The 24,428-nt window shown below is 41.3% G+C and overlaps 1 protein-coding gene across 1 annotated transcript in view; it reads right to left on the bottom strand.

Annotated features, from left to right (window-relative positions):
- Window positions 1–24,030, bottom strand: part of synpo (synaptopodin) — a 28,011-nt gene extending 3,981 nt beyond the window's left edge. The window contains exons 1-3 of the mRNA XM_018745212.1: window positions 23,943–24,030; window positions 14,295–15,655; window positions 552–2,539 (exon numbers count right to left, since the gene is read on the bottom strand). Of these exons, the coding sequence (XP_018600728.1) occupies window positions 552–2,539; window positions 14,295–14,445 (2,139 nt within the window). The 5' untranslated portion in view covers window positions 14,446–15,655; window positions 23,943–24,030. The remainder of the gene's footprint in view (window positions 1–551; window positions 2,540–14,294; window positions 15,656–23,942) is intronic.
- Window positions 24,031–24,428: the final 398 nt, after the last annotated feature.

The raw sequence follows: 24,428 nt of genomic DNA, 5'->3' as shown, positions 1-24,428 counted from the left end.
TCAAATTACTGCACAAATTTTTTCTAAAGCAGTATTATGATCACCGTCTAGTAGAGCCCTCAGGCCCTCTATTTTATCCTTAACTAAAGCACTTAGCATGGCTCTTATCCTGACAAAGCAGAAAAAATCTAGATGGCACTTTCAGTCATAAGTGTCACAAGTTGATAAAGACTTATTGCCAAAAAAAATTCAATGAAAACATCACAATAATCAGAATTATGACTGTGAGTAATGCCATTCTATAGAAATTTCACTGCTGTTTGTAAGGCCTTACACCTCTTGTTTTCTTAGGAAAGAACATGCGCAGTTCAGAAGCAGCTATGCATTTCTCCACTTCAGAAAGTAAAAGGACCAGACCATTTTTATATTGCCCAACAGACCCAAACTTCGTCATCACATTCAATCCACTCAACGGATTCTGTTGTGCATGCTATAATGGTGACTGTCCAGGGTAGTGACAGTGCAATCTGTCAACAGTAGGAAGTATGAAAGTGATATTCATTACATGTTGTAGCATATTGTACTTAAAAGAAAGAAGATGGCCTCCATACCTGAGAATGAATTCCAGCCTTCCTGGCAGAGTACGTGGGTTTCGGTGCCTGGGTGGCATATTTTGGAGAAGCAGGATACGTAGGAGACAGAGCAGAGACAGGAGAGGCAATACGGCCCGCTTGTGCTCCTGGAAGAGCAGCGTTGTGTGGCCTGACTTCCACAGATCCCAGGCCACTGACTGGGCTTTGGGGAACATCGGAGGAGGGACCCTTAGCTGATCTTAATGGATCTGGAGAATTTAGGTGGGCGAAGGGGGAAGTGGGACTTTGATTTTTGTGATTTTTGGATAAAAACATTTCTTTCATGCAGCCTTTTTCTACAATAATGGGTTTGGGAGGTGGTGCCCCTTTTGGTAAAGAACTCATTGGATCTTTGGTTGGGTTCAGGATGAACAGAGATGAGTTAAGCTGGTAAGGTTTGTACTTGGGAAGTTCCATTGCAGTTTTGTTACATCCATTCTCCCATACTGGAATATCTCCAGCTGGACTCTTTTTTGTTGATGATATGGATGTGGCTTTGGCAGACTTTGAGGCTTGAACATTGATTTCAGAAGAACCAGACATTGCTTTATCTCGGTCTGGTATGTTAGATGGAAATACCCACGAGGGTGGTAAGGACATAGTAGGAGAAGGTGATCTAACATACCCTTTCACCACTGATGGAGTTTCGATCACATATTTTTCCATTCTGGATTGTCTTCTGGCAAAAAGCTCTGCTCCCTTTCCTGATGCATTAGTTAGCCCAAGTTCTGGTTTGGGTACAGGTCTGATCCTAGGCTCAGCTTTCTTTAAACATGAAGACCACTGAAGAACCTTAGCCTCCTCTTTGATGACTATGTCTTTGGTGAGAAAATTTGAGGCTTCAGCCCCAAGCGCAAGCAGCTCCTCCTCTTGAATGTGCTCAGGTTGAGACCTTAACTTCTTCTTTTCATCTACTCCTTGCACCAGAGACAGGAGCTCAGGGTTTGGAGAAATTCTAGGCTTCTCCTGAAATGTGAACATTGACTTTCTGTTTGTCCGGAGTGCCTTGCTTTCATCAAGTATACCTGTTTTGATGGGCTCCTGCTGTTTTCTTTCATTGATGAACTGAGGGATGTACTGTGACTCTGGAGCTACAGTTTGTGGGTACTGGGGCAAGCATGGTGAGGGTGAAGTGATATGACACAACAGAGAAGCAGAGGAGAATTCAGGTGGAGGAGAGTGAGCTGGGGTTGAAACTGGAGAAGGTAAATATGAGAGGGATGTAGGAGGGGAGGAAAATTCTGCTGTGAGAGGCTTGGAAAACTTTGGCAGAGTGTGTACTGTTTGGGAGGGTGGTGGTGGAAGACCCATCACAGGACTCCTGGCTTCTGGAGAATGCAAAATATCAGGTGATCCAAATGGTCGAGCTGTCCTATTTAAAATGGTGGTTTTCTGCTTGATCAAGGATAGTGAGCCGTTTGCTGTTTTTTGAGGACTGAGACTGATCTCTCCCATACCCTTGTTGGAGTGTAGAAGTCTGCTGCTACAGTCATCACAAGTTATTTCTTCCAGGAATTCACTTGCAGGTTGTCCTGAGACTTCCTTGTCCTTCTTGTCCAAGGGAACAAAATGTCTGTCTTGCTCTTGATTTGGCACATTTTCCAATTGAAGGACATGCTCAGTTTGAACCTTCATATTCTTATTTGCCTTGTACATGGATGCACTAGAGCACAAGGATGGCCGAGAATCACAACTTCCGTGGTTCAGTTCTCTGTCACTTGTCTTACTGTCTTCCCAAGCCAATCTGTTAAGAGGAGGATCCTTCTCATCCATGGCTTCCTGATGTCTAATTCCTTTCCCAAAGCTCACTAGAGTGAAGGCATTCACCCTTTCCTTGCGCCGATTGAAGAGATGCACACCCCTTGAGCTGACATTTGACGGGATGGACAACTGAGCAGCAATGATGTGGCTCCTGTCTCGTGCATCTTTCAGCTCTTTTTCTGATAAGCTGGCACTTCTGCTGAGGTCTGCAACGGAATATGAAAAAGGTTAATTAACACAAGGCACCAGTTACATATAGGAACAATTCACTGGCACACCATAGATTTTTCAATTGACAAGCAACAGCATCTCACTGAAAAAATTTTTTGAATCCTGTAATGAATCACAGTAAGTAAACTTCCCTTCAGAACTACACAGTTGTTTGAATGAGGACATGTCATTTTCATCATTCATATGTGAGTACTATTCTGTATATTTTAATTAATGTTGAAGAAACGTACAACAGAATATTTTGTAACGTGACAATTTAATTGACTTCACTGCATTTGATATCATCTAACTGAATTTGAATTTGCTTTCCTTAAATTTGCTTTGCAGTCTGTTGTTCTTCATTATCAATAAGGAAATTTGCTTACTGTTGTTAATAAACAAATTAGTTATTTTTTTTAATTATGCTGAGCATGCATGGATAGGAAATCAAGAGGAGGGTATTCAATCTGGGTAAGCATGTGAAGCAGCTGAAGTGCTCAGTTACACAAGTAGGTAGCTCATGACTGCTGTTGTGAAGGTAAACATCCTGCAACAGCCAACTGCAGTGGAAAGGTTTGCATCAACATATGGTGCCAGATTAATGTGCATTTGTTGCAGAAATATCAACACTTTCCTAACGAAAAAAAATCAACAAAACTAACCTGAAAAAACAGCACACAGAATATATTCTGGACATATTTAATTCTGCTATCTGGGTTTTTCATATGTTTGTCTTGTCTTTCCGAGATCTTTGCTGAGAAGACCATTAATAAAAAAGTATTGTTTGTCTTCTGGGCTAAAAGCATCCATTACTAACATTGCAGCCATTTCCTTTTCAAGAGAAGAGTCCCAACAGGCCGACAGAATGTCCTCTCTCGAACTTTAGGTTGCCTTCTGGAATTTACCATAAAGCAAACACAAATTTAATGTCTGTCTATCTATCTATCTATCTATCTGTGTGTGTGGTTGTGGTTCTGTGGCTGTGTGTTTGTGTATCATAGCTTCTCTCCATCATGTGCAGTCAGTCAGTCTGTTCTTTCAAGGTGCTCCAGGTGTTGGTCCTCAGTAGCAGCACTGTATGTGGTATGAAGATAGTCCTCAAATTCTATGTTAGAGCATAGAAAAAGTACCAGAATTCATCTAATTGATCTCAACTCAATAAAATCTAAATGGAAAACCAGCTCACTTTTCAATTTTCTCTTTTTTGTCTCTTTATATCAACTTTATTCCAAACAGATTCTTACAGGCCTTGCTGCACACACTTTGCAAACTTGCAAAACTGAGTTAATAACTTTTAGTCTGCACATTCAGCTGCCTCAGTCTATTCGTCTTTCAGTTTACCTAGGGGTGTGTTGTTTACCTCTGTTGACCTGTGTTCACCTTGGAACATGTTCTTTCCTTATGAAAGCCTCAGGTTGGGCTGCTGATGCTCACTGCCCTGTATGCCACCTCTCTGTGCTGTCTACTCTCTCTCCACTTAACACACTGTTCTCTTACTGGTGGTCACTAGATTTGTGTTTGTTAAATACATTCATGGAAAATTCAAAAGGTTCAGTTGGACCACAGTGACATACTGTTGGTTGTTACAACCCTAATACATTAGGATGTAACATTCCTGAAGAAAAAAATCCTCAGAAAATCCTTTTGTCTTGTACATTTACAATACATTTATTTGTTCAGCTGACATTTTTCTCAAAAGCTGCTTACAAGGATTTACCCCATTTATATCGCTGGGAAACTTTTACTGTACCAGGGTAAGCACCTTGATCAAGGATACTATAGAAGGAAGCAAAATTCAAAACTGTGCCCTCTGAGTGCAAGGCAACAGCACAAACCATTACATTGTCTGCTTCCTCCAGTATTTTACATGGTGTTTTCAGACAGTATTCAGCCCCCTTCACTCTTTTTCACATTTTTTATGTTTCAGCCTTATGCTAAAATTTGTTAAATTAATTTTTCCCTCATGATTTTCTGCCATTCTTCACTGCAGATCCTCTCAAGCTTTGTTAGGTTTGATGGGGACCGTGGACAGCTTTTCAGGTTTCTCCAGAGATGTTTGATTGATTTGAAGTCCGGACTCTGGCTGGAAGGTGAACCTTCGGCCCAGTCTGAGGTCCAGAGCACTCTAGAGCAGCTTTTCATTAAGCATATCTCTCCTTTGTTCCATTCAGCCTTCCCTCAACCCTGACTTGTCTCCCAGCATATGCTGCCATAAAATAACCCCACATCATGATGCTGCTACCACCATGCTTCACAGCTGGCATGGTATAGCGCAGGATTTGAGCAGTACCTGGTTTCCTCCAGATACGATGCTTGGAATTGAGGTCAAACAGTTCAGTCTTGGTTTCTCACAGTCTGAGAGTCCATTAGGTGCCTTTTTGCAAACTCAAAGAGAGCTTTCATGCGTCTCTTACTGATGGTGAGGCTTCCATCTGGCCACTTTGTCATAAAGCCTAGATCAGTGGAGTGTTCCAGTGATGGTTGTCTTTCTGGAAGTTTCTGCTATCGCTACACAAGATGTCTGGAGCTCAACCAGAGTGACCATTGAATTCTTGGCCACCTCTCTTACCAAGGCCTTTCTCCCCTGATTGCTCAATTTGCCCAAGGAGCAAGCTCTAGGAAGAGTTGTGATTCTTCCAAGCTTCTTTTATTTAAGAATTATGGAGGCCACTGTGCTGTTGGGAGCCTTAAACGATGCAGACATTTTTGTAGCCTTCTCCAGATCTGTGCCTTGACACAATCCTGTCTCTGAGCTTTGCAGACAATTCCTTGAAACTTGAACCTCATGGCCTGGCTTTTGCTCAACTGTGGAACCTTATATATAAAGGTGTGTGCCTTTCCAGACCCCCATGCTGGACCTTGCAGGTAGTGGGCCCACATGGCCCCCCCACGATGCCTTTTCGGGCTGAGCCCTGCCAGGTTACGTGGCCTGCCCAGCCACCAGGCACTCGCCTAGGAACACTATCCCCAGGCCTGGATCCAGGGGTAGGTCCCAGTGACCCTATTCCAGGCAGGGTAAACGTTCTCTTGTTTACTTTTTTCATGGAGGTTTTTGGATCATGTTAGTCTGGATCTTCACTCCAGACCTGTTCGCCTTGGGAGACCCTACCAGGAGCATAATGCTCCCGATGACATAGCTCTGGAGATCCCTAGATCACACAAGCCCTTCCGCCACGCAAAGGTCCCAATCAGGAAGGGACATCTAAAAATGTGATAAGGTTTTTATTTTGAATAAATTTGCAAAAACATCTAAAATCCTGTTTCTGCTTTGTCATTATATGGTATTGAATGCAGACTGATGAAGTAAAAATGATTTTAAATGTTTTTAGAATAAAATGGGGGTGCAGTGGCACAGTGGGTTGGACCGGGTCCTGCTCTCTGGTGGGTCTGGGGTTCGAGTCCCGCTTGGGGTGCCTTGCAACGGATGGGCGGCCCGTCCTGGGTGTGTCCCCTCCCCCTCCAGCCTCACACCCTAGGTTGCCGAGTAGGCTCTGGTTCCCCGTATGAGACAAGCGGTTCAGAAAATGTGTGTGTGTGTTTTTAGAATAAGGATGTAACATAAACAAATGTGAAAAAAGTGAAGGGGTCAAAAACTTTTCTGAATGCACCGTATATAATTGCTCAATAATTTTGAATAAACGGTATTAAACATTTTGCCGGATGTGATGTTAAGGTTTTTATCCTTACAAACTGCGCAGGAAGGTGCATGACAAACTGTGCAATAAAATTTATAGTTCACTGACAAATCTAGGTTTGAATCAGAGATTCAGTTCTTCTTCTGAGAAGTTAAGCGGTTGTAACCTGCAAGTCTGCTATGATTAATTATTTTGTGAGGCTATGATCAATGTATGCCACACATTTGTCAACATATTTGTAACCAGTATAAACTGGTTAAACTGAGTCAAATGAATTGTAAATTAATGTGTCATATCACTGCTTAGTGGGTGAAACTAGAGTACTAATAAATTTACTACCAATAAAATTACTATTATTAAATTTACTAATAAATTTACTACCACCATAGGATCCACACCTAAGTTCTCATGCTGTAGGCAGTCACTTGATATGCCTGTTGTACAGACAAAGAGGGATTCAACATTCAGTGGGGGATTTCCCTGGCTGAAAATCACTTTGTCTCTGCCTACCTCAAAAAGCATGAATAATATGGATCTGCTACTGATTTTTGAGACAATCTGGTCTTAATTTTATTACACTCCATGAACAAAGCTACAAGTCTGTAGTCAAAAGTCACAGTGAGCTTCAGACAGCAATCCTGGCCAACAACCACTTTTAAAATATGCGGTGTGTTTTCTGACAAGCTCCCTCTTAAAGCTTTCCTCCCTTTAACAATAGACATCTGCTGACAGATGTTCAACAGCAGGTGAAATCACTTCTTCATTATCTTCCTCCCTTATCCAGGCAGCGTTCTGAGTATGCATGGTTGGACACCCCTGTATGGTACCACGGTTGTACGCAACACAATTTTCATCTACCTAAACTTTTACCAGCAAAAGTCAAGCTTCCAAAACAGAGATTTATAAAGGTAAATCAAAGCACACTTGAAGGATATTTCTGAGGACCCCAGGAGAAAAGCTGCTGAACAATGTGAACAGGGTTACAGAGACATTTCTAGGTTCTGAACCTTGATGGAACCATGGTTAGGTCATGTCATCAAATGGAGAGTCTGGAAAACAGGTGAATAGAAGTGGCCAACCTGACAAAATCTGACCACAAACAAGGCATAAAATCATCAGTCAGTTCAGAAGGAACCCTAGAACAACATCAAGAGAATCTTCAAGTCTCTACTCCATGTTCATGAGTCTACAATAAGAAAAAAAATGGAAAAATTGTATACGGTAGAGAGTAGCAAGGGAAAAAAAACACTGTTCCCTGAAAATAACTAGAAGGCTCATCTAAAGTTCACCAAAAGAGTGCCTAGATACACACACACACATTTTCTGAACCGCTTGTCCCACACAGGGTCGCAGGGAACCGAAGCCTAACCGGCAACACAGGGCATAAGGCCAGAGAGGGAGGGGACACACCCAGGACGGGACGCCAGTCTGCCGCAAGGCACCTCAACCGGGACTCGAACCCCAGACCCCTTGGAGTGTAGGACCCGGTCCAACCCACTGCCGCACCACGCCCCCTAGTGCTTAGATATCTTTCAATATTACTAGAACAATGTTCTGTCGACTTATGAATCAGAAGCTGAAGTTTTTGGATGACATGTGCCTTATTATGTTTGATGAAGACCAAATACAGGCATTCCTCAATTTATGAACTGTCTTTATTTAAAATTTTGGTGTTCCAGCTCTTAGCTTTTTATACCCAATTTTTGATTCACAAAACAAAAAGAAAAACCTAGAGAGTGTCCAAATATTTTTTGAAAGTTGCATGTCGTGCATAAAGCAAAAGTGCAGTAATGTGCTGTAACTGGCATGTCTGCATCCAGATTTCTCCATTTCTCAGTGTTACTTTAAGGAAGTTGAGCATTATAGAAAGTCTATGAAATGCACAGAAGTGTCTCATGGCAGTTTATGCCAAAAAAGTGTGTAGTTTAAGAAAGTTGTTCAGAATAAACCAGAAGTGCTCAATGGATCTCTATTTGTTTTAATGTTTGTTTTGAAGAGAACCAATCAATTAAAAAGAGAAGTTATTGCCCCAGCTCAGTCATTCCAGCCCTGGAGTTTTTAGTGGAGATAGAAAACTGCCCTGGGTTCCAGGAGAGGTCTGAAGTTGGACAGCAAAGGTAGCAGGTTTAATGGATTTTCTTTATTGTTTTCTGCAGAATATCTTACTTTTGAGAAGAGCATCTGCTAAATAAACAAATGTTTTTAAATGCAAATGTTAGTGTTTTATATTGTGTTGAAGCTGAATAGGCTGATAATTACACAGGTGTTTTACAGTGTCCTAGTGATATTTGGGACAACTGGTTTGATGTTTTGGGGGGTACGGTGGCACAACAGGTTTGGCCTGTGCCTGCTTACAGGTGGGTCTGGGGATCAAGTCCCACTGGGGGTACCCTGTGATGAACTGGTTTCCTGTCCTGGTGTGTTCCCTCCCTTTCTAGCCCCGCACACTGCATTGCCAGGTTAGGCTGCAGTTTTCCATGCCCCTGCTTGAGACAAGTAGCCTCCGTCAATCTGTGTGTGGGTTTGCTGTTTTTTCAGATGGGCTTGGAAAGCATTATTTTCCCCTTTTAAAATAATGGTAAATAGGGTTTTGATATCCAAATTTTGATATCTGCACTGTTTTCAGGAAAAGATTAGTTTTGTAAATTGAGGGATGCCTGTACAGTATTTCGGAGTAAGAACCTTTTACCAAGAGTTAAGCATGGTGGTGGCAATGTCATGGTGAGTAGATTTTTTCCTGCCACAGGGCTTGGGCAGCTTGTATTGTTAAAGGAACCATGAATTCCTATAAAGGAGAATGCAAGACCATCAGTCCATGAGCTGAAGCTGAAACTCAGCCTGGCCATGCAGAAAGACAATGATCCCAAACATACAAACAAGTCAACAACAGAATGGCAAAAAAAGTTATGGAATTACCTAATCAAAGCTGTGACCTGACTCTGATTGAGATATTGTGGCAAGACATGAAAAGGAGCTCTTTGTGGCTGAAATCCTACAGATGTTGCAGTTCTGGAGGGGTTGGGCAGAATTCTCCACCTTGGTCAACAGCTGCAGGAAGTGTTCAGATCGAGTCATTGAAACTAAAGGTGATGGAACCACTTACTGACCATGAAGGCCCAATGAAATTGCACATTTCATTGCCTTCCACACCAAGTAAATGACATAAAAACAACACTGGTGTCCTTTTATTCTATTTCAGGCTCCTTTTAGATACTTCTCCAGCTAACAAAAAGTCACTGATCACTTCCCATAATACTGTAATGTGGTCACGGTTAACATGCCTTGTTCATAGGTCTGCTGTGGTCCTGCTGTGCTCTTACAGTAGTAGGGGACTACATATAGCCTTTGAAATGACCATGAGCACATCATATAAACATCCATGAACTTTTTCCATGTCATGTAAAATTAAAGAAAGACAACTAATAAAAATAGCAGCAAGTTCTCTTGCAGTGCCATCCTACTAAGCACAAAGTGTGACAAAAAAGCAAGAGCAGACATAAAATGAACATATTATTGCTATTATTATCTCATAGAACGACCAGTGAAATTATTCCATACGTTACTTAAATTCAGTTATATTCAGTTCATTTTTATAGAGCTCTCTTCTCAACAGTGGAGAAGAAAGCTAAAAAAGGGTACTGAAAATAATGCAAAATTATAGTTACAACACATAAATAAATAACAGTAAAAGCCTGCTGGCAACGAAAGATGAGGGTACAAAATCAGTGCACAGCAATGAGTAAGAGACAGTTGACCAGAAGTTCAGCTCTGAGTTGAAGAAAACCAGAAAATCAAACTAAAGTGAGACTGAAAATAATGGGAAATAATGGAATTGTCCTGTTCTTACCGTTCCGGTGTGTCTCTTCCTCTCTGTGTGTGTGTGTGTGTGTGTGTGTGTGTGTGTGTGTGTGTGTGTGTGTGTGTGTGTGTGTTGGTGGGGGGGAGGTCTCAGTGCAACATTCATTCGGGGTGACAGCTGCCTTAAAGAACTAGTTTCTTCAAGTAAATTATTTTTTTATTTACAAATTATAATCTCATGATTTATTTTATATTTTTAATGCATATAAACCTTTTGGTTTACCTTTTGCTAGTTTTGGAAAACATGGCAGATGCTCACCAGTGGATCATAACTATGTGACCATTATCTGGAATCAAAAAATAAGTAAAGTAAGCAAACGATACTGAACAGCACTGAATTGTACAACATTCTACTGCACAACTCTATACTGTATTATACTACACAACACTAAACTATACTGCATTACACAAAACTGTTATACCGCACTAAATTACCCTGCACTACACTGCATTGTTCCATCGTGGTGTGTGTAGTTACAGCTGCTGCCCTCTGCTTTGATAGTCTCTGCCATGGATTGTGCACTGCGGACGCTGGACGCCAGGTCTGATGGCAGTGTGAAGGCATTTCCTTCCTTCCCACCGGGCAGAAGGAGCTCAGCAATAACCCACAATGCAACATCAGCACTGATTCCAAGAGTCTGGGCACAAGAGTGCAGGAAACTGGGCAGCAGGGTTTGTGTTCACAATAGTGTTAGCTTCAGAGTCAGGGATTTTTTCATTTACATTTACATATTACATAAATCCCAGACACTTTTTCATCCCAGAATCTGAATTGATACAATCTGTTGCAAAGTAATAATTTTTCCTTCTAGAAGAAAAAGCTCCAGTAGAAAATACTTTATACAAAACATTTATAAGTTAAAACTTTAGTTACTTGAGCTAATAGATCAGGTCCTTGTTCTCCTTGATGGATATCAGTCTGGATTCAAAGTTAGTCACTCCATTGAGACAGCTTTCCTGGCAGTGTCTGATGCTCTCCAGTCGCCCAGAGCACTCTCCCTCTCCTCAGTCCTCATCCTCCTTGACCTGTCTTCATCATTCGACACTGTTAATCACCAGGTTCTTCTCTCCTCTGTTAGTCATCTTGGCATCAAAGGAACAGCACTATGATGGTTTGAGTCCTACCTATCTGACTGGACAAGTCACTCATTTTGCCTACCTCCCTGGCTAAGAGTCAGGCGCTGATGATTGATTCAAGTCTATCTTTCTCTCAGCACATCGAAGCCACAACCCAGACCTGCAGATACATATTGCATAATATCCGCAGGATTCGACCTTTCCCCACAATAGACCCAACTGCTTGTCGGTCCATGGTGACATCCCATCGGGACTACTGCAACTCTCTCGTGTGGCCTTCCCGCTACTGCCATCAAACTTCTGCAGCTGATACAGAACGCTGCTGTCCGAGTTGTGTTTTACTTGCCGAAGCGTTTCCATGTATCTCTACTAATTTCTCTGCACTGGCTTCCTATAGAGATCAAATATAAGACCCTGGTTATGGCCTACAAATGCATCAATACAACTGCTCCCAGCTACCTACAAGACTTCATCATTCGCTACACCCCAACCAGACTGGTACGCTCTTCCACATCTGCCTGCTTGGTGGTCCCATGCACGAAAGGCAAAGCACAGAGGTTCTCAGGTATGGCTCTGTTGTGGTGGAATGACCTCCTCTTCTCGTTCAGAACTGCTGAATCTTTGTCCACATTTAAAAAGGACCTTAAAACTCTTCCAGACAGACTTTGCCCACAATCTCTTAAGTTGATGTAAGGTAAAATTTTCATGATCATGCTTGGATCAATCCTTTACAGAGCCACTCCTGCAATGCAACGTAAATGTTTATATGTAACTCAAAAAAAACTGCAAGGCAAGTGATTAGGAATCATCGGTATTCTGGTAAAGTTTTATGCAGCTACTTGTGTAATGAACGATGGTGCATATGGTGAAGGAAACTAACTGTACTTAAGAGTAACGCATCTGCAGCTATGTCCCTTTCTTCTAAGGTAATGCACACATTCTATTTTCTATGAGATCTACGTGGCTTTTGAGAAAAGCATAAGCTAAATGAATAAATGTCAATGTAAATGTACTTAATACCTTTAAAACACGTAGGCTTCTTGCACTTTTTCTGGGATACAAGAGCCGCGTAGTAAGAGAAGCAATTCAGACAGAGAAGCACCCCGATAACTTCAGTCGAGAAGAGGGTTTCAAACTATCAAGGACCTGGACACCTCTCATTTCGAATCTTCATTCCAGACCCAGGCCAACCTGACTGCCTCACATGGAAGCTCAAATCAACGAGCCGATCAGTAACTCGAAAGATGCAGTGCAGGTGGAAAACACAGCAGGGACACCACTCAATGGGTCCACCCGCTACGACCTTCGACCCCAACTCCGCCTATAAATACACCCACCCTCATCGAACACTCCAGTTCACATCCAGTCTTTGTAAGATGTGGAAGCTCCCTGAAGATGCTTCCAACAGCGGAACCGAAATGTCAGAACCAGTTTCCTACACAACGCGGTCTCATCCAGAAGACTTAAAACCCCAGTCAGCTCATACCTTTAATTTAAAAAATGGTTGTTACTGAAACAAGAGGACGTCCAGAGACCACTGAAGCTATAATTTCTAATGTTTATTGAATTAACTGGTTGATTTGTTTTGACAGGGAAGTGATCGTGCTTTATGTCTTTTGAAAGAAATTAATTTGATCCCAAATGGCCCAGCACTACACAGAAACGCCTGGAAGCGATTCCTTGAAAGTTTTGTCCAAGCATTTGTTGATGATATACTATGTTTTACCACACTTTAGATCACTGTACTGTATAATTAGTGCTGAAATGTTGTTGAGCTCACTGTTCTACTCCAGAGGTAACTGTGCTATGCGCTTCCTTTTATTACAAGACCAAAACCACAGCGTATGTCAGGGAAAATGCAGAATTCTGCAGTCTCCTCAACTGTCACATGTTCTCTGTGGACACTCAGAAAGCAGAATGTATAACAGCTCTAATGGATAGTGGATAAAAAAGGGTTTGTTCAGTATTAATGAGAAACACTGTGTCCTAGTGTTACAAATATTTGAGTGGTACATTTTTGAAGATGCAAACATTTTTCCTTTAATTTATGGAGCCTCACCTTGCCCAACCATCCAACTGACAGTTGCACCTGAGCACCAGATGTGGTTAATTAAACATTTCAGAATTCATGGTCAAAGCCTAGCATGTTGAAGCCACACCGAGGCTGTGAAAACAAATGTTAAAGGGTTTTTGGCTTTGAATTGACTTTTTTTAATGAAAAACATTTGTTAGTTTAATTTTTCACTTCAAATAATTGTTGTTCTCTTAATTTAGGGTCTTTTCTGCTTTTTGATCAATTTCACTGGAGAGTTTTGCTTTTGGTTTTGTGCACATGTATTTCTCAGTATAAACACCTGGAATCCCAATCACTATTGCCTCACTCCCTGGAATGTCACAGATATTATTATAGACCGTTTGCTAATTATTGTTATCTTTCCCTTTTTAATCCTTGGAGAAAATATCCGTTCTGTAAAACAAAACAATCATTTATGCATTCTTGTCTTGAACCTATACCAACATGTAGTGGATGTATAAGTTTAGAATATTATTCATATGCCGTATATCATATTTATCACATTACATACGCAATTTAGCATATCAGTTATTTTTAATATGCACTCTGTTACTCCGCTATGCCTTTGTGGCCAAGCTGTGTTACTGTAACTCCTTCCAGCCATTAGTGTCTGACTAGCTGTATATACAGTGGGTGGAGACTCCTCTCTTCTGATCACACAGAAACAGACAATATGATTTCTTCAGTGAAAAGAAGTTTTTCTGCACTGAGTGATAAATGGAGGTTCACTGAGATTAGCAAGGGGCGGATCCAGAGATGCCTGTATCCCACATGTTTTTCTGTGTGTGTGTGTGTGTGTGTGTGTGTGTGTGTGTGTGTGTGTGTGTGTGTGTGTGTGTGTAAAACACTCCCCACTGCACCGGAGAATCTGAAATGCAGAACATGCTGCCACAGCCCTTAACCCATTTATTTAGTGTATGGAGGTACTTATTAATCAAGTAATCTTGTGAGCATAAGTGTTATCTGTGCTATTACTATGTGCTCTTTTTGTGTATTAAAATTCTAACCAGTTAAGATAATTTCAATGCAGTCACTAGGGTGATGTTGAAATTCTTATTTTTTTCAAGTTGAGAAAGAAAGTAAGAGGAAAAGAGAGAACATATTTACTCGTCTTTCTGCCTCGAAGATCACTGCTGCAAGGCCGTGTTGAGTCACCGCTGAACGCTGAGCTCTCGCTCTCCTCCTCATGAGGCCTACGCAGAGTCTCGGAGGTGCTGGGCTTTGACCCAGTCCAGGCCACTCCTTGTCCACTCTCCATCTTGTGGTGGCGAAGCAGTCACTAAAAAGCAGCTTTGGGTTGAAACCCACTTATTTCCTGTCGTGTCACAGCTTTGCCAAAGGGGAGGAGTGCTGCGGCGACGGTGCAAACATGCAGCCGTGCCAAGACTTGCGACACGACGGAGGAAGGCAGATCCAGCAGCACCATCAGCAGGCGCTCTGGACAAAACCAGGCATTCCTGCGTAGATCTTTTTCAATCTGAGGCTGGGATCTGTTGTCTGGCTTCTGATTTTTTTTTTTTTTACCAAGTTCCAGTCATGGACTTGCCACTTTGGTGCACTTCCATTGATTTTGTATGCTGTATATTTCTGGATTTATGATGCTTCTCCAAACTGCAAGAATACTGGATGAGCTCCCAGAAGAAATGCCAGTATTGCACAAGTGCAGTGCACTCCACTGCAGGTCCTGTCAGGCTGAAATACTATCACCTTTGCCAGTCATGTTGAACAGTTTTCTGGAAGCAGTGCTCATGCTTCTCCTGCCCTGCTCTTAATCCAGCAACCAAAACATAACCCTCATATTATAGTTATGCTGAGTCCCTTGTCTTTACATAACCCTCAAATCATAGTTTCTCTTGAGCCCATTGTCTATATGTGCGTTGGACTTTGTAGATGAAAATTGATGATTTGGAAGTGAGGAAATGTTTTAATGGTTCCTGCTTTACTTTCAGCCTGCAGTGCACTTCAGGTGGCTGAAAGTATTTCAGCCTATTAAATTTGAATTAATTGATCCTCATCAAAATAAGGCAAAAATAAAGCATGTATCTCCAGTTTTTCTGGAGTTCACTGGGTGTAAATAGGAAAATGAGGTCAGCTGCTTAATTTTTGTAGAATCATGAAAATAATAAAATAATATTTACATTTTTTCCCAAAAACTCTGTTATCATATGGTCTGAATAACCCTTGTTCTTAAAATTACCCAAAGTTAATTCAAAGAAAAAGTGTGAGGGGTATGTTCTAGACCATATTTGTATGTTGATTTGAGATTCGTTGATCCCTGCTCAGAATGTCTGTTCACTGTCTCAGAGGTTAGTGTCCAGTCCAGCTCCCTTGGTTCCTTCACTGCACTTTTTTCCTTTGTATCATTCGATGGTCTCAAAAAAGGGGAAGATGAGTGAAGATGTTTCTGATGTCAATTCTGTGTTCGTTTCTTCAACTCTACAGTGTGTTAAATGGCAATCCAGAGGTGCCTGAAGGAAAGAAAAAGATTTATTTTTAATACATACATTATATATGAGGATGCAAAGTGAAAAGATTCATTGAAAAAGATATGCAAAAAATGTTAACAGTCAAAGAAGTAAACCAGGGTATTGTCAGCACAGTACACAAAGAGTAAACACATAGATTGATTTCTGACAGAACCACAAGTTTACCAGATCAGAACTTTCTGCTTGGAAGATGTAAAAATTGTAAAAATTTTCAGTGTTCGTTTCAACAGTTTTCTGCAAATCAACATTTTCATCTGAAGATTTAAATGGAATTATTAGGCAAAAGTTGTAGACATTAATTTGGGGATGTGATATTTTGAAGAATCTTATGCTCAGGCTGAAAAACAAATTTTTCTAGCACATTTGAAAATCCATATGTTTTTGTTATTCAGCACACACACACACTGACTGAAACTGCTTGTCCCGAGTGGGGCTGAGGTGAGCCACAGCCCAATCCAGCAGCACAGAGCATGGGGCTGGGGGACGAGGGGACATGCCCAGGATGAGACACCAGTCTGTCACAGGGCACCCCAAGGCTCAAACCCCAGATCCACCAGAGAGCAGGCACAGGCCAAACCTGCTGCACCACCACACCCCTCCTTGGTATTTACCATAGAACTTAAATGTTTGTGTAATGTGGTTAGGGGCGCAGTGGCACAGGGGGTTGGCCTTGTGATGGACTCGTCCTGGGTGTGTCCCCTCCAGCCTTACGCCCTGTGTTGCCGGGTTAGGCTCCCGTTCAGACCCCGTATGGGAGAAGCGGTTCAGACAATGTGTGTGTGTAATGTGGTTAGTAAGAACTCTTGCACTTTAAATTTGATGAAAACATCTGCGCCCAATCTTGCTGTCTTTATTGTGCTCTGGAGCTGTTTTTACCATGCCAGCGAGATAAAAACACAAAACTCCTGTGTTACACACGCTTAGTGTGCTTTGCTACATACACTGAGATCTCTAAATCAGAGCAGAAAAAAGTTCTGCCATGTTTATTTTGAATAATTAATTTTGAATCCACACAACTGAAACATGGGGGTGCAGTGGCGCAGCGGGCTTGGCCAGGGCTTGCTCTATGGTGAGCCTGGTGCTCAAGCCCTGCAGCAGACTGGCGTCCTGCCTGGAGTGTATCCCCTCAGCCCTGTGCTATGTGCTGTCATGCTAGGGTCTGGCTTGCCACAATCCCGCTCAGGACAAGTGGTTGTAGACATTGTGTGTGTGTGTGTGTGTGTGTGTGTGTGTGTGTGTGTGTGTATGACAAATTAAACATTAAAAATACATTTTAAGTTATTAAAAATAAATAATTTTCCTTTTGCCCCATTTTGATGAAGTGAAGGGCCTTGAGTGACACAAAAATGACAGAAAGATGAAGAAAATCTATTCTGGAATAATGACATACTTCAAGAATCAGGAATATAAGGCAGTCAGTCTGCCTTGTGACATTAAAATTGTCACGCCTTTGAACCAAACAATCGCTCCTGTTGTGAATCAGGGCAGCGGGATATAAAAGGAGTCGGCTCACCGGGTCGTGGTATCTCACTGAGACAACCATCCTCTTTGCTCTTATGTCATGTTCTATGTCATCCCTGGTTCCTGTTCCTCGTTCCCTGGCTTCTGACCATTCGCCTCACCCTCTGACTTCATCTACGGATCTTCGCTCTTACTCTGACTGCTAATCGACTGACTCTTTGCCTGTCCCCAACAATGAGAACTTGCCTGATCCCTCGGTTTCAGATAACCTCTCCTGTACTTCGGTCCAATCTTTCCCAGGTCCTACATTCTACGTGACAAAAATGTTAAACAATGGGTGAATGTCGGCTATGAACGTTTTTGTTCACACATTCTCCTTTTAAGATAACTGAATTTCAGTTGATGGCATAATTCACTCTCTTGCACACAAATATGTTACTCCAGCAAAGTTTTTTTCTCTCTCTCTTTTAAACAAAGAATTTAGGAGTTTTGTCAAAGTGCTGTTGAATTCATGTTTCACTTGCAGAACCTGGGGTTGGACTGAATTCCTATTTGTAAGAAGACAAATTTACGTTACACCAATTATCATGAAATGTTCCTTTTGTAAATGATACCTGTAATGGACATGTTTCCGAATTATGTTTCAAATAGACTTTTCTCAGTCCAAGCACTCATACTTGACACTCTTCCTCTCCAGCTCTGCTCATGATTGTCCTGGGAGCATGTGAATGTTGTTATGAAGCATATGTGCTCCAGAACAGTTAAATGTACGGACATCCCAGATCCTGTTAATTCGACACAGGCTGTAATTTATGGAGTGGTCTTTTCCCCCCATTTCCCCTTGGCAACGCAACCTGATATCACTGGCTGTGTGTGAACATGAGGAGCCATGAGGCAAGCCACTGGCTCCTAGTGATTGTCCTGGACCTGTTGCTTGACGTCAGTAGTTGCCCCCGTCTCCTGCTGCTCCAGTTTAAACATATGTTTCGATAATGAAGCTCCATCAGTTATCCATACCGGATCATATCACACATCTCGGCATCACGAGTCCTAATCTGCTGCTTTACTTTAACCACCGTGCGGGTGTCTTTACCCTTTTTGTGCTTAATCATCTGCTGAGCAGCAGCAAGACAGAAGTGGTGAGGCTGCTGTATAAACGACAACTACCTGCATGTCAGACACCAGCAGTCAGTTGCCAGCAGCGAGAAACGTGCCAAGCCCTGTCACCATTATCTTTTGGCCCTGGAACACAAAGGCGTGTAGCGTGTGAAGAAAGCAATCAGCTGGAAGACGGCTTATCATAAGAGCACACGCCTTTTCCTCTGGCACTTCAATGCAACTCAGATTAATGGCACTGAAAATGGGCCCAAATGAGGTCATGGGGCAAATTAATTACTTTAAAAAAGCCATTTTGACAGACTGTGAAATCCAGAATGTGGTTAAACTTTAAAAGGGCAGCGAATTAATAAGTCTTCGCAACATTGCACTTTTCTCATCTGTAACTGAGAAGAGATTAATAGGCTGAATCATAAGTTTGTGTCAGTCCCCCTTGTCTCTCTTATGGCATCATAAAAATCAGTATCAGAACTTGTTATTTTCAGATAGAGCTGAAATATAAAGGCATTTTTGAATCAAAGGTAAAGATGTTTACAGCCTCCTGGCCTATGAGATAAAATCACAAGGAGGAGAGGTCCACTAACACTGCATGGTACTCCTGAGTTCTAGTTGCAAATGATTCCCTGGATCATACCCTACCAAACCAAACGTACAAAGAATCTACTTCTAGAACTAAGTAATCACTTGTTTAATTTCCACAACCCAACAATGAAATCTCATATTAGGTAAAGAAGCCCCAACTATTTGGTTGGGAAAGCATTTGAAGTTTTATTATTGCCCTTTTATTATTTCAGACAGTCTTGTCTAGAAATCAAGGTCAAGAAAGGTCTAGAAATCAAAATCAAAAACTCAGCAGACAAATAACAAGAAAAACTTTCAGCTTTGCTAATCTTAAAACCAAAATAGTATAATATACTGCTATCTTTCATTATACCACATAATGAAATAAGATGCCCACAGAGCAAGGTCATATTGAACCCTTGTAATGAACAATAGATAACCATAGAGCAAGTGACTAAAAATTTGAAGTAACGCAAATTCTCAGAAAAATAAAAACAGGTTTGTGAACAGTACAGGGTTATAACAGCATAGATGTACAGTGAAAATACAAAGAGAAATTACAAATACATCCACATCCATAGAGCGAGGGGTCAGGTCAAAAGGTTAAACTATATCACAGGTATGATTATGCTGCACTTCCTAATAACTTCCAGACGAGTATCCATATAATTGAGAATTCATAAGAATTGTCATGCAAATGAACTGCCAGTTTTTTAATAGGGAGAAATTTTAACACTTAATTTACAGAGGGAACTTCTGGTGTAGATAACAACTGTCACATTTCCTGAATAAATTTATCAAGGTACTTGGAGAAGTTGTGTATTTAAAACACTGCTGAAATGTCCCTGGAAACATCCTATGAAGATGCACTGGAGGAGGAGTAAGGAAAATTCTGTGAATGAGCTTAAAAGTTTTGTTCCTGGATGCTGAGGGACATGCAATCAGGGATGACTTCAGCACTTACAGATGCCCATTCATAATAGCTCCAAGACAAATCCAAAACCTATTCCTTAATCTCCCTCAGCGTACTTTATAAAATAGTATATCATGCAGAAATCAGATAGATAAAGAAGCTATAGCAAGTCCAATGTGATCAGGTTTAATGGCTTTTGGGAAGTGATTCTCCAGCCAATGCACCACAGAGTTCATGAAAATCCTGTTTAAGCAAACTAATCAGACAAAAGATGTTTTGTCTCTTCAGGACGAAGTGGGACATTTAGAGAAGTATGTTCCTCTTCTGAGACACCTGGCACAGATTAGCTTTCCAAATATGAAATATGTATTTTATCAATCTTATTCCTGAGGAGTAAAAGTAGATGTGTAATACTCTCTGAAAGTGTTTTAATTGCCACGGGTTCATGTCTAACTCCACCTGTGGAGTACCTATGCAGCATTAGGAGACCTGTCATTGTATTGTGACTTCATCTGACAGGCCAGGAGGTAGCTGGGATTATTTCAGAATTCATGATTACTTTGGCACAGGTATGGAACAGATTTTTATAATCCATATTAATATTTGCCTTTACACTAGCTGACCGGTTCCAATTTGGCTGGGCTGGTGACTAATTATGATCTTGTTATATATGCTTTAGACCAGAAGATTTCTCATTTTTTCTCCTTTTTTGCTTGTTGTTTTCTGTGATTGAAAGGTCGGTCAATAAAATGTCCTCGAAATTCAGGTTTTTCTCCTCCTCAAAGAGTAGCTGTGAAACTTGGTATTGCAGATGTTCTAGCCTGTACAGAGACAAATTTCCTAAAACATCTGCAAAAAAGAGGTCATTATTCAAACTAGATAAGTTAAACTTCTATTATTTTGTCTTTTAAAAGTGGACTTCACTATACACTGGTCGACGATCTGAAAGCACCATACAGCCAGTCTGGCGGGATGTGATTATATGTAAAAAGTTAAATAATGATTAATAAATACATAAAATGGCTTTTCTTAAAATTAGCGAATGAGGTATATTGAGTTATCGAGAAGATGCTACCTTGGATTGAAGAATACGTCAGGATGAGCCATAGATAACTTCACGTCTACAACTGATTCACTGTGCAAACAAGAAGAAAACTGTTTACTGTCTATGTAATCCCAAGCCCTGCCCAGAAAAATTTATTAATTAATTGTAGCACGCCAAGGCCACGCGGGGAGGGGGCGGAGACAGGGCAAAGCAGCCAGAGCTAGGGCTGATTTCACTCCCTATTTCTTCCACGGTGCCCAGCAGTAGAGGGAAGAGACTGAGGAGGAGAACGAGGCGAACCCGAACCCGATCCCTGAGATGACGCCCGTGTCCAGACCGACCCGACTCTCCCAGCCCCCCTGACCAGCACAAAACCTCTCCCTACCTGTTCCCTGGTCCCCCTTTCCCGTCTCCTTCCTTCTTCCCTGTCTAAGGACAAATAAAAGCCCACAGCAACGGGCGACTGCATCTCCTGTCTCCTGCCTCGTCTCTTACATTAATTAATTTAAATCTTTAAAAATAAGATACACCCTCTGACGCAATGGATGTTGCATGAGTGTGGCAAGGCCTGACTGAAAAGACAAATCAGAAGTGTTGTGCATAACAGTGAAACAAGTGGCTCTATTGTTTGAACAGCAGAGCAGGTGAAAGGGCCTTTGATTTCTCCAGATCTCAAAGCAAGGTGTGACTTCCATCAGTGCCTTCCTTCACCTTGTAGCTTCTTCACACTCCTCTAAAAACCTATTTTACTCTTGGGCATATTTTCACCATGCTGTCATTGTCAAGGCAAACCATGAGATTTTCAGTGGCTGCAAGCAAAATTTGGGAAGGTAAAGCCAAGTTTTTACCATATTGAAAACCAGTCCCTTGCTAGGCAAACTTCCAAAGAAGTCAAAGAGGGAGTTCATTATTTATGTTTTTAATGTCTCATTGTAGTGATGTACTGACATATGATTCCAGGACAACAGGAATAATATGAATTCTATGCTGATTAAACTTAAATTTATTGCGTACTGAAGACAAGATGTTACATTATGTCACTGCATATCATGGCTTCCCATGACACATGACATCTTTAGTATCAGCTTTTGCCAGAAAATGTGAATGACACTGAGGCCGTCACATAAATGCAGTTACACATGAAACACAACTGCAATACTGTCTGCTTGGAAAATACTGTATATCCTTTCAAGTATCAACATAGGACATAAGAATAGTAAAAAGTAGTTTCTTCAAGCTTTTGTTTGACATGTGTTATTGATGACCTTCAGGCGAAGTGGCATGCTTCTTTCATACATTCATTTTAGGACTGGCCTGATATTCATTACTGCTTGGCAAGCACAGGCCAGTAGGAAAATAACATTTCTGAAGAAGAAGGACCTGTTCTCACTGAAACAAAGCCTCATTCAAAAACAGCCAGAGTAGAGTCATTTTGGGATTCTGATTAAAACATGACATCCCTTGTGCTTAATTTTTTGTGAGCTGCTTTAAGGACTATGCTTTGCTTTGCTGTCCTTTGCTTTGTTTTGCTTTCCAAAAGGTTTTGATCACCATCAGAAGCACATGTTGTCGAATGCACACGGCACCTCACATCAATTACTGAAGCAAGGAACTGAAACAAGAACTGCTGACTGTCCTGGCTTAAGATCTTTTGTCTCCGAAGATACTTGAGGTAAGACTGAATATGTTCCCAGGTAAGAGGAAGTTGAAAATGTATTGAATCCAATCAAAAAAATGTATTGTATGCAATCAATAAACGGTGGCCCTATATCTATGGAAAATGCAAGTTGCTAAGAGCAATGACTGTAAAATGAATGGTTCTTTTTCCTAACAATTTAATATTATATATGTGTGTGTGTGTGTGTGTGTGTGTGTGCGTGTGATATTAAATTGTTGTTTATGTCGTTGTTGTTTAAATAATTGTAATTGTAATTGACAATTTTGTTGTTGTTTAAATAACAACAGCATGTTTAAATAATTTTGATTTGTGTCTAAATAACATATCGCAATGTTCACTATTAATGTTCTTTTAAGTTTAGGATAAAAACTTACTGGTATTACTTTATTTTAAAATATCGCTGTTTGATGATGTGCAAATTTTTAAAAAATTATAATCATAATCTGCACAACTAGGCAATGGATACTAGACTTTCATTAAGTAACTATTATTTCAGCCCACATGAAAGATTTGTTTAAAATAATGTCTTGAGGGATTTTTATGATTTTTCCAGACTAGTTTTTGCCTGTTCAATTTACTTGTGCGTTTTAAAGGAAAAAAATAATTACAAACCAAAGCGTAGCATCTAATGAAAGGCAAGATCCGTCACCTTAGGCAGTGTATGATCTCTCTCAAGTAGTCGAAAGGAATAACTTGCATGGAAGTTGTTACCACAACTCATGTACCTCGACTGGATATGGTGTCTGTGTGGTTCTCTGTGGTGTTCACTTACAGAAATGTAAAGGAGCCACACAAGCTTAGGCAAACACACTTCTCCACATGAACAGCTACTCAGTTTTGTCCCAACTTCCCAAAAAATGAACTGCAGTAAATCTTTGAAACTGGCAGAATCTTAGTGTCCAGATCGATACGTGCAATGACTTCTCTTTTTAAAAATGTATGGAAAAATATCTTTTGAGGTTTATCTTGAGTTTACACTGAACCTTCCCGAGTGCCTTGAGATAGACATGCTCTCCAAGCACATTTTTCACATTTTCCCTCTTGTTTTCACAGTCACCTCCTGAGCGAGGTCTGCAATGAATTAACAGCAATCACAACAACTCAAGCGCTTGACCTCACGCTGACATTAAAGTGCCATGAAAAGACGAAGGGCCAGCTAGTGTAGCCAGCACTGTGCATGTGGAACAGTCACACACACACACACACACACACACACACACACACACACACACACACACACACACACGGACCCTGTGCAGAATAACCAGTACAGAGCACAATACATCAAGGCTCACTGTGTTTCTTGCCCTATTCCTATGGTGGTGTTCAGAGCACCGTTACATTCTGTCACCAAGTCCTGTGGCAGCATTCCATTTCGCCAAAATTTGCTGTACGTGCCCCACTACGAGCCATGTCTCCCCACACCGGAGCCCAAGCACACATCTCATGGCTACTGTGGCCTCTGTGGTCGGATGTCTGTGGCTCGAGAGCTCACCTGTACTGTGGCAGCACGATGTAGACCAGCAGGAGACCTTGAGTGCACGGCGTCCCCACACCTATCCTCCTCTGCCTCTCCGTTTCTTGTCCGTGTCTCTGTCGAGGCGCAAGAGGAAAGGGGGTGTGGAACTGCAGCTATTGGAGAACAGTGGCCCTTTGTCTGCCTACATATGGTTTCCTTTGAACACACTGAACACATTACACCGTGTACATATATTTTCATAGTGAAAGCGCGGGCAGTAAAGTAAACCCACACTCCCACAGTTATTTTCTTGTGAGGCAAATACACTCGGTATCATAACTGCAAATGGAAACAAAGAAGAAAGCAGATTTTCTTTTAAACAAAGGACAGGATAACAGAAATAAGTAGAAAGGGGACCATAAATCTTAAATGATACTTTTTACTGCTCCTGTCTGAGTTCTGACTCATAAATATGAAGAACAGAGAACTGTAGCACACCAGTAAAGAAGACATGGAAGTTAA

This window comes from Scleropages formosus, chromosome 13 (assembly GCF_900964775.1).
Source record: "Scleropages formosus chromosome 13, fSclFor1.1, whole genome shotgun sequence".
Classification (NCBI taxonomy): Eukaryota; Metazoa; Chordata; class Actinopteri; order Osteoglossiformes; family Osteoglossidae; genus Scleropages; species Scleropages formosus.
The sequence above is the reverse complement of the archived record's forward strand: the minus strand, read 5'-3'. Positions and strand labels throughout refer to the sequence as shown.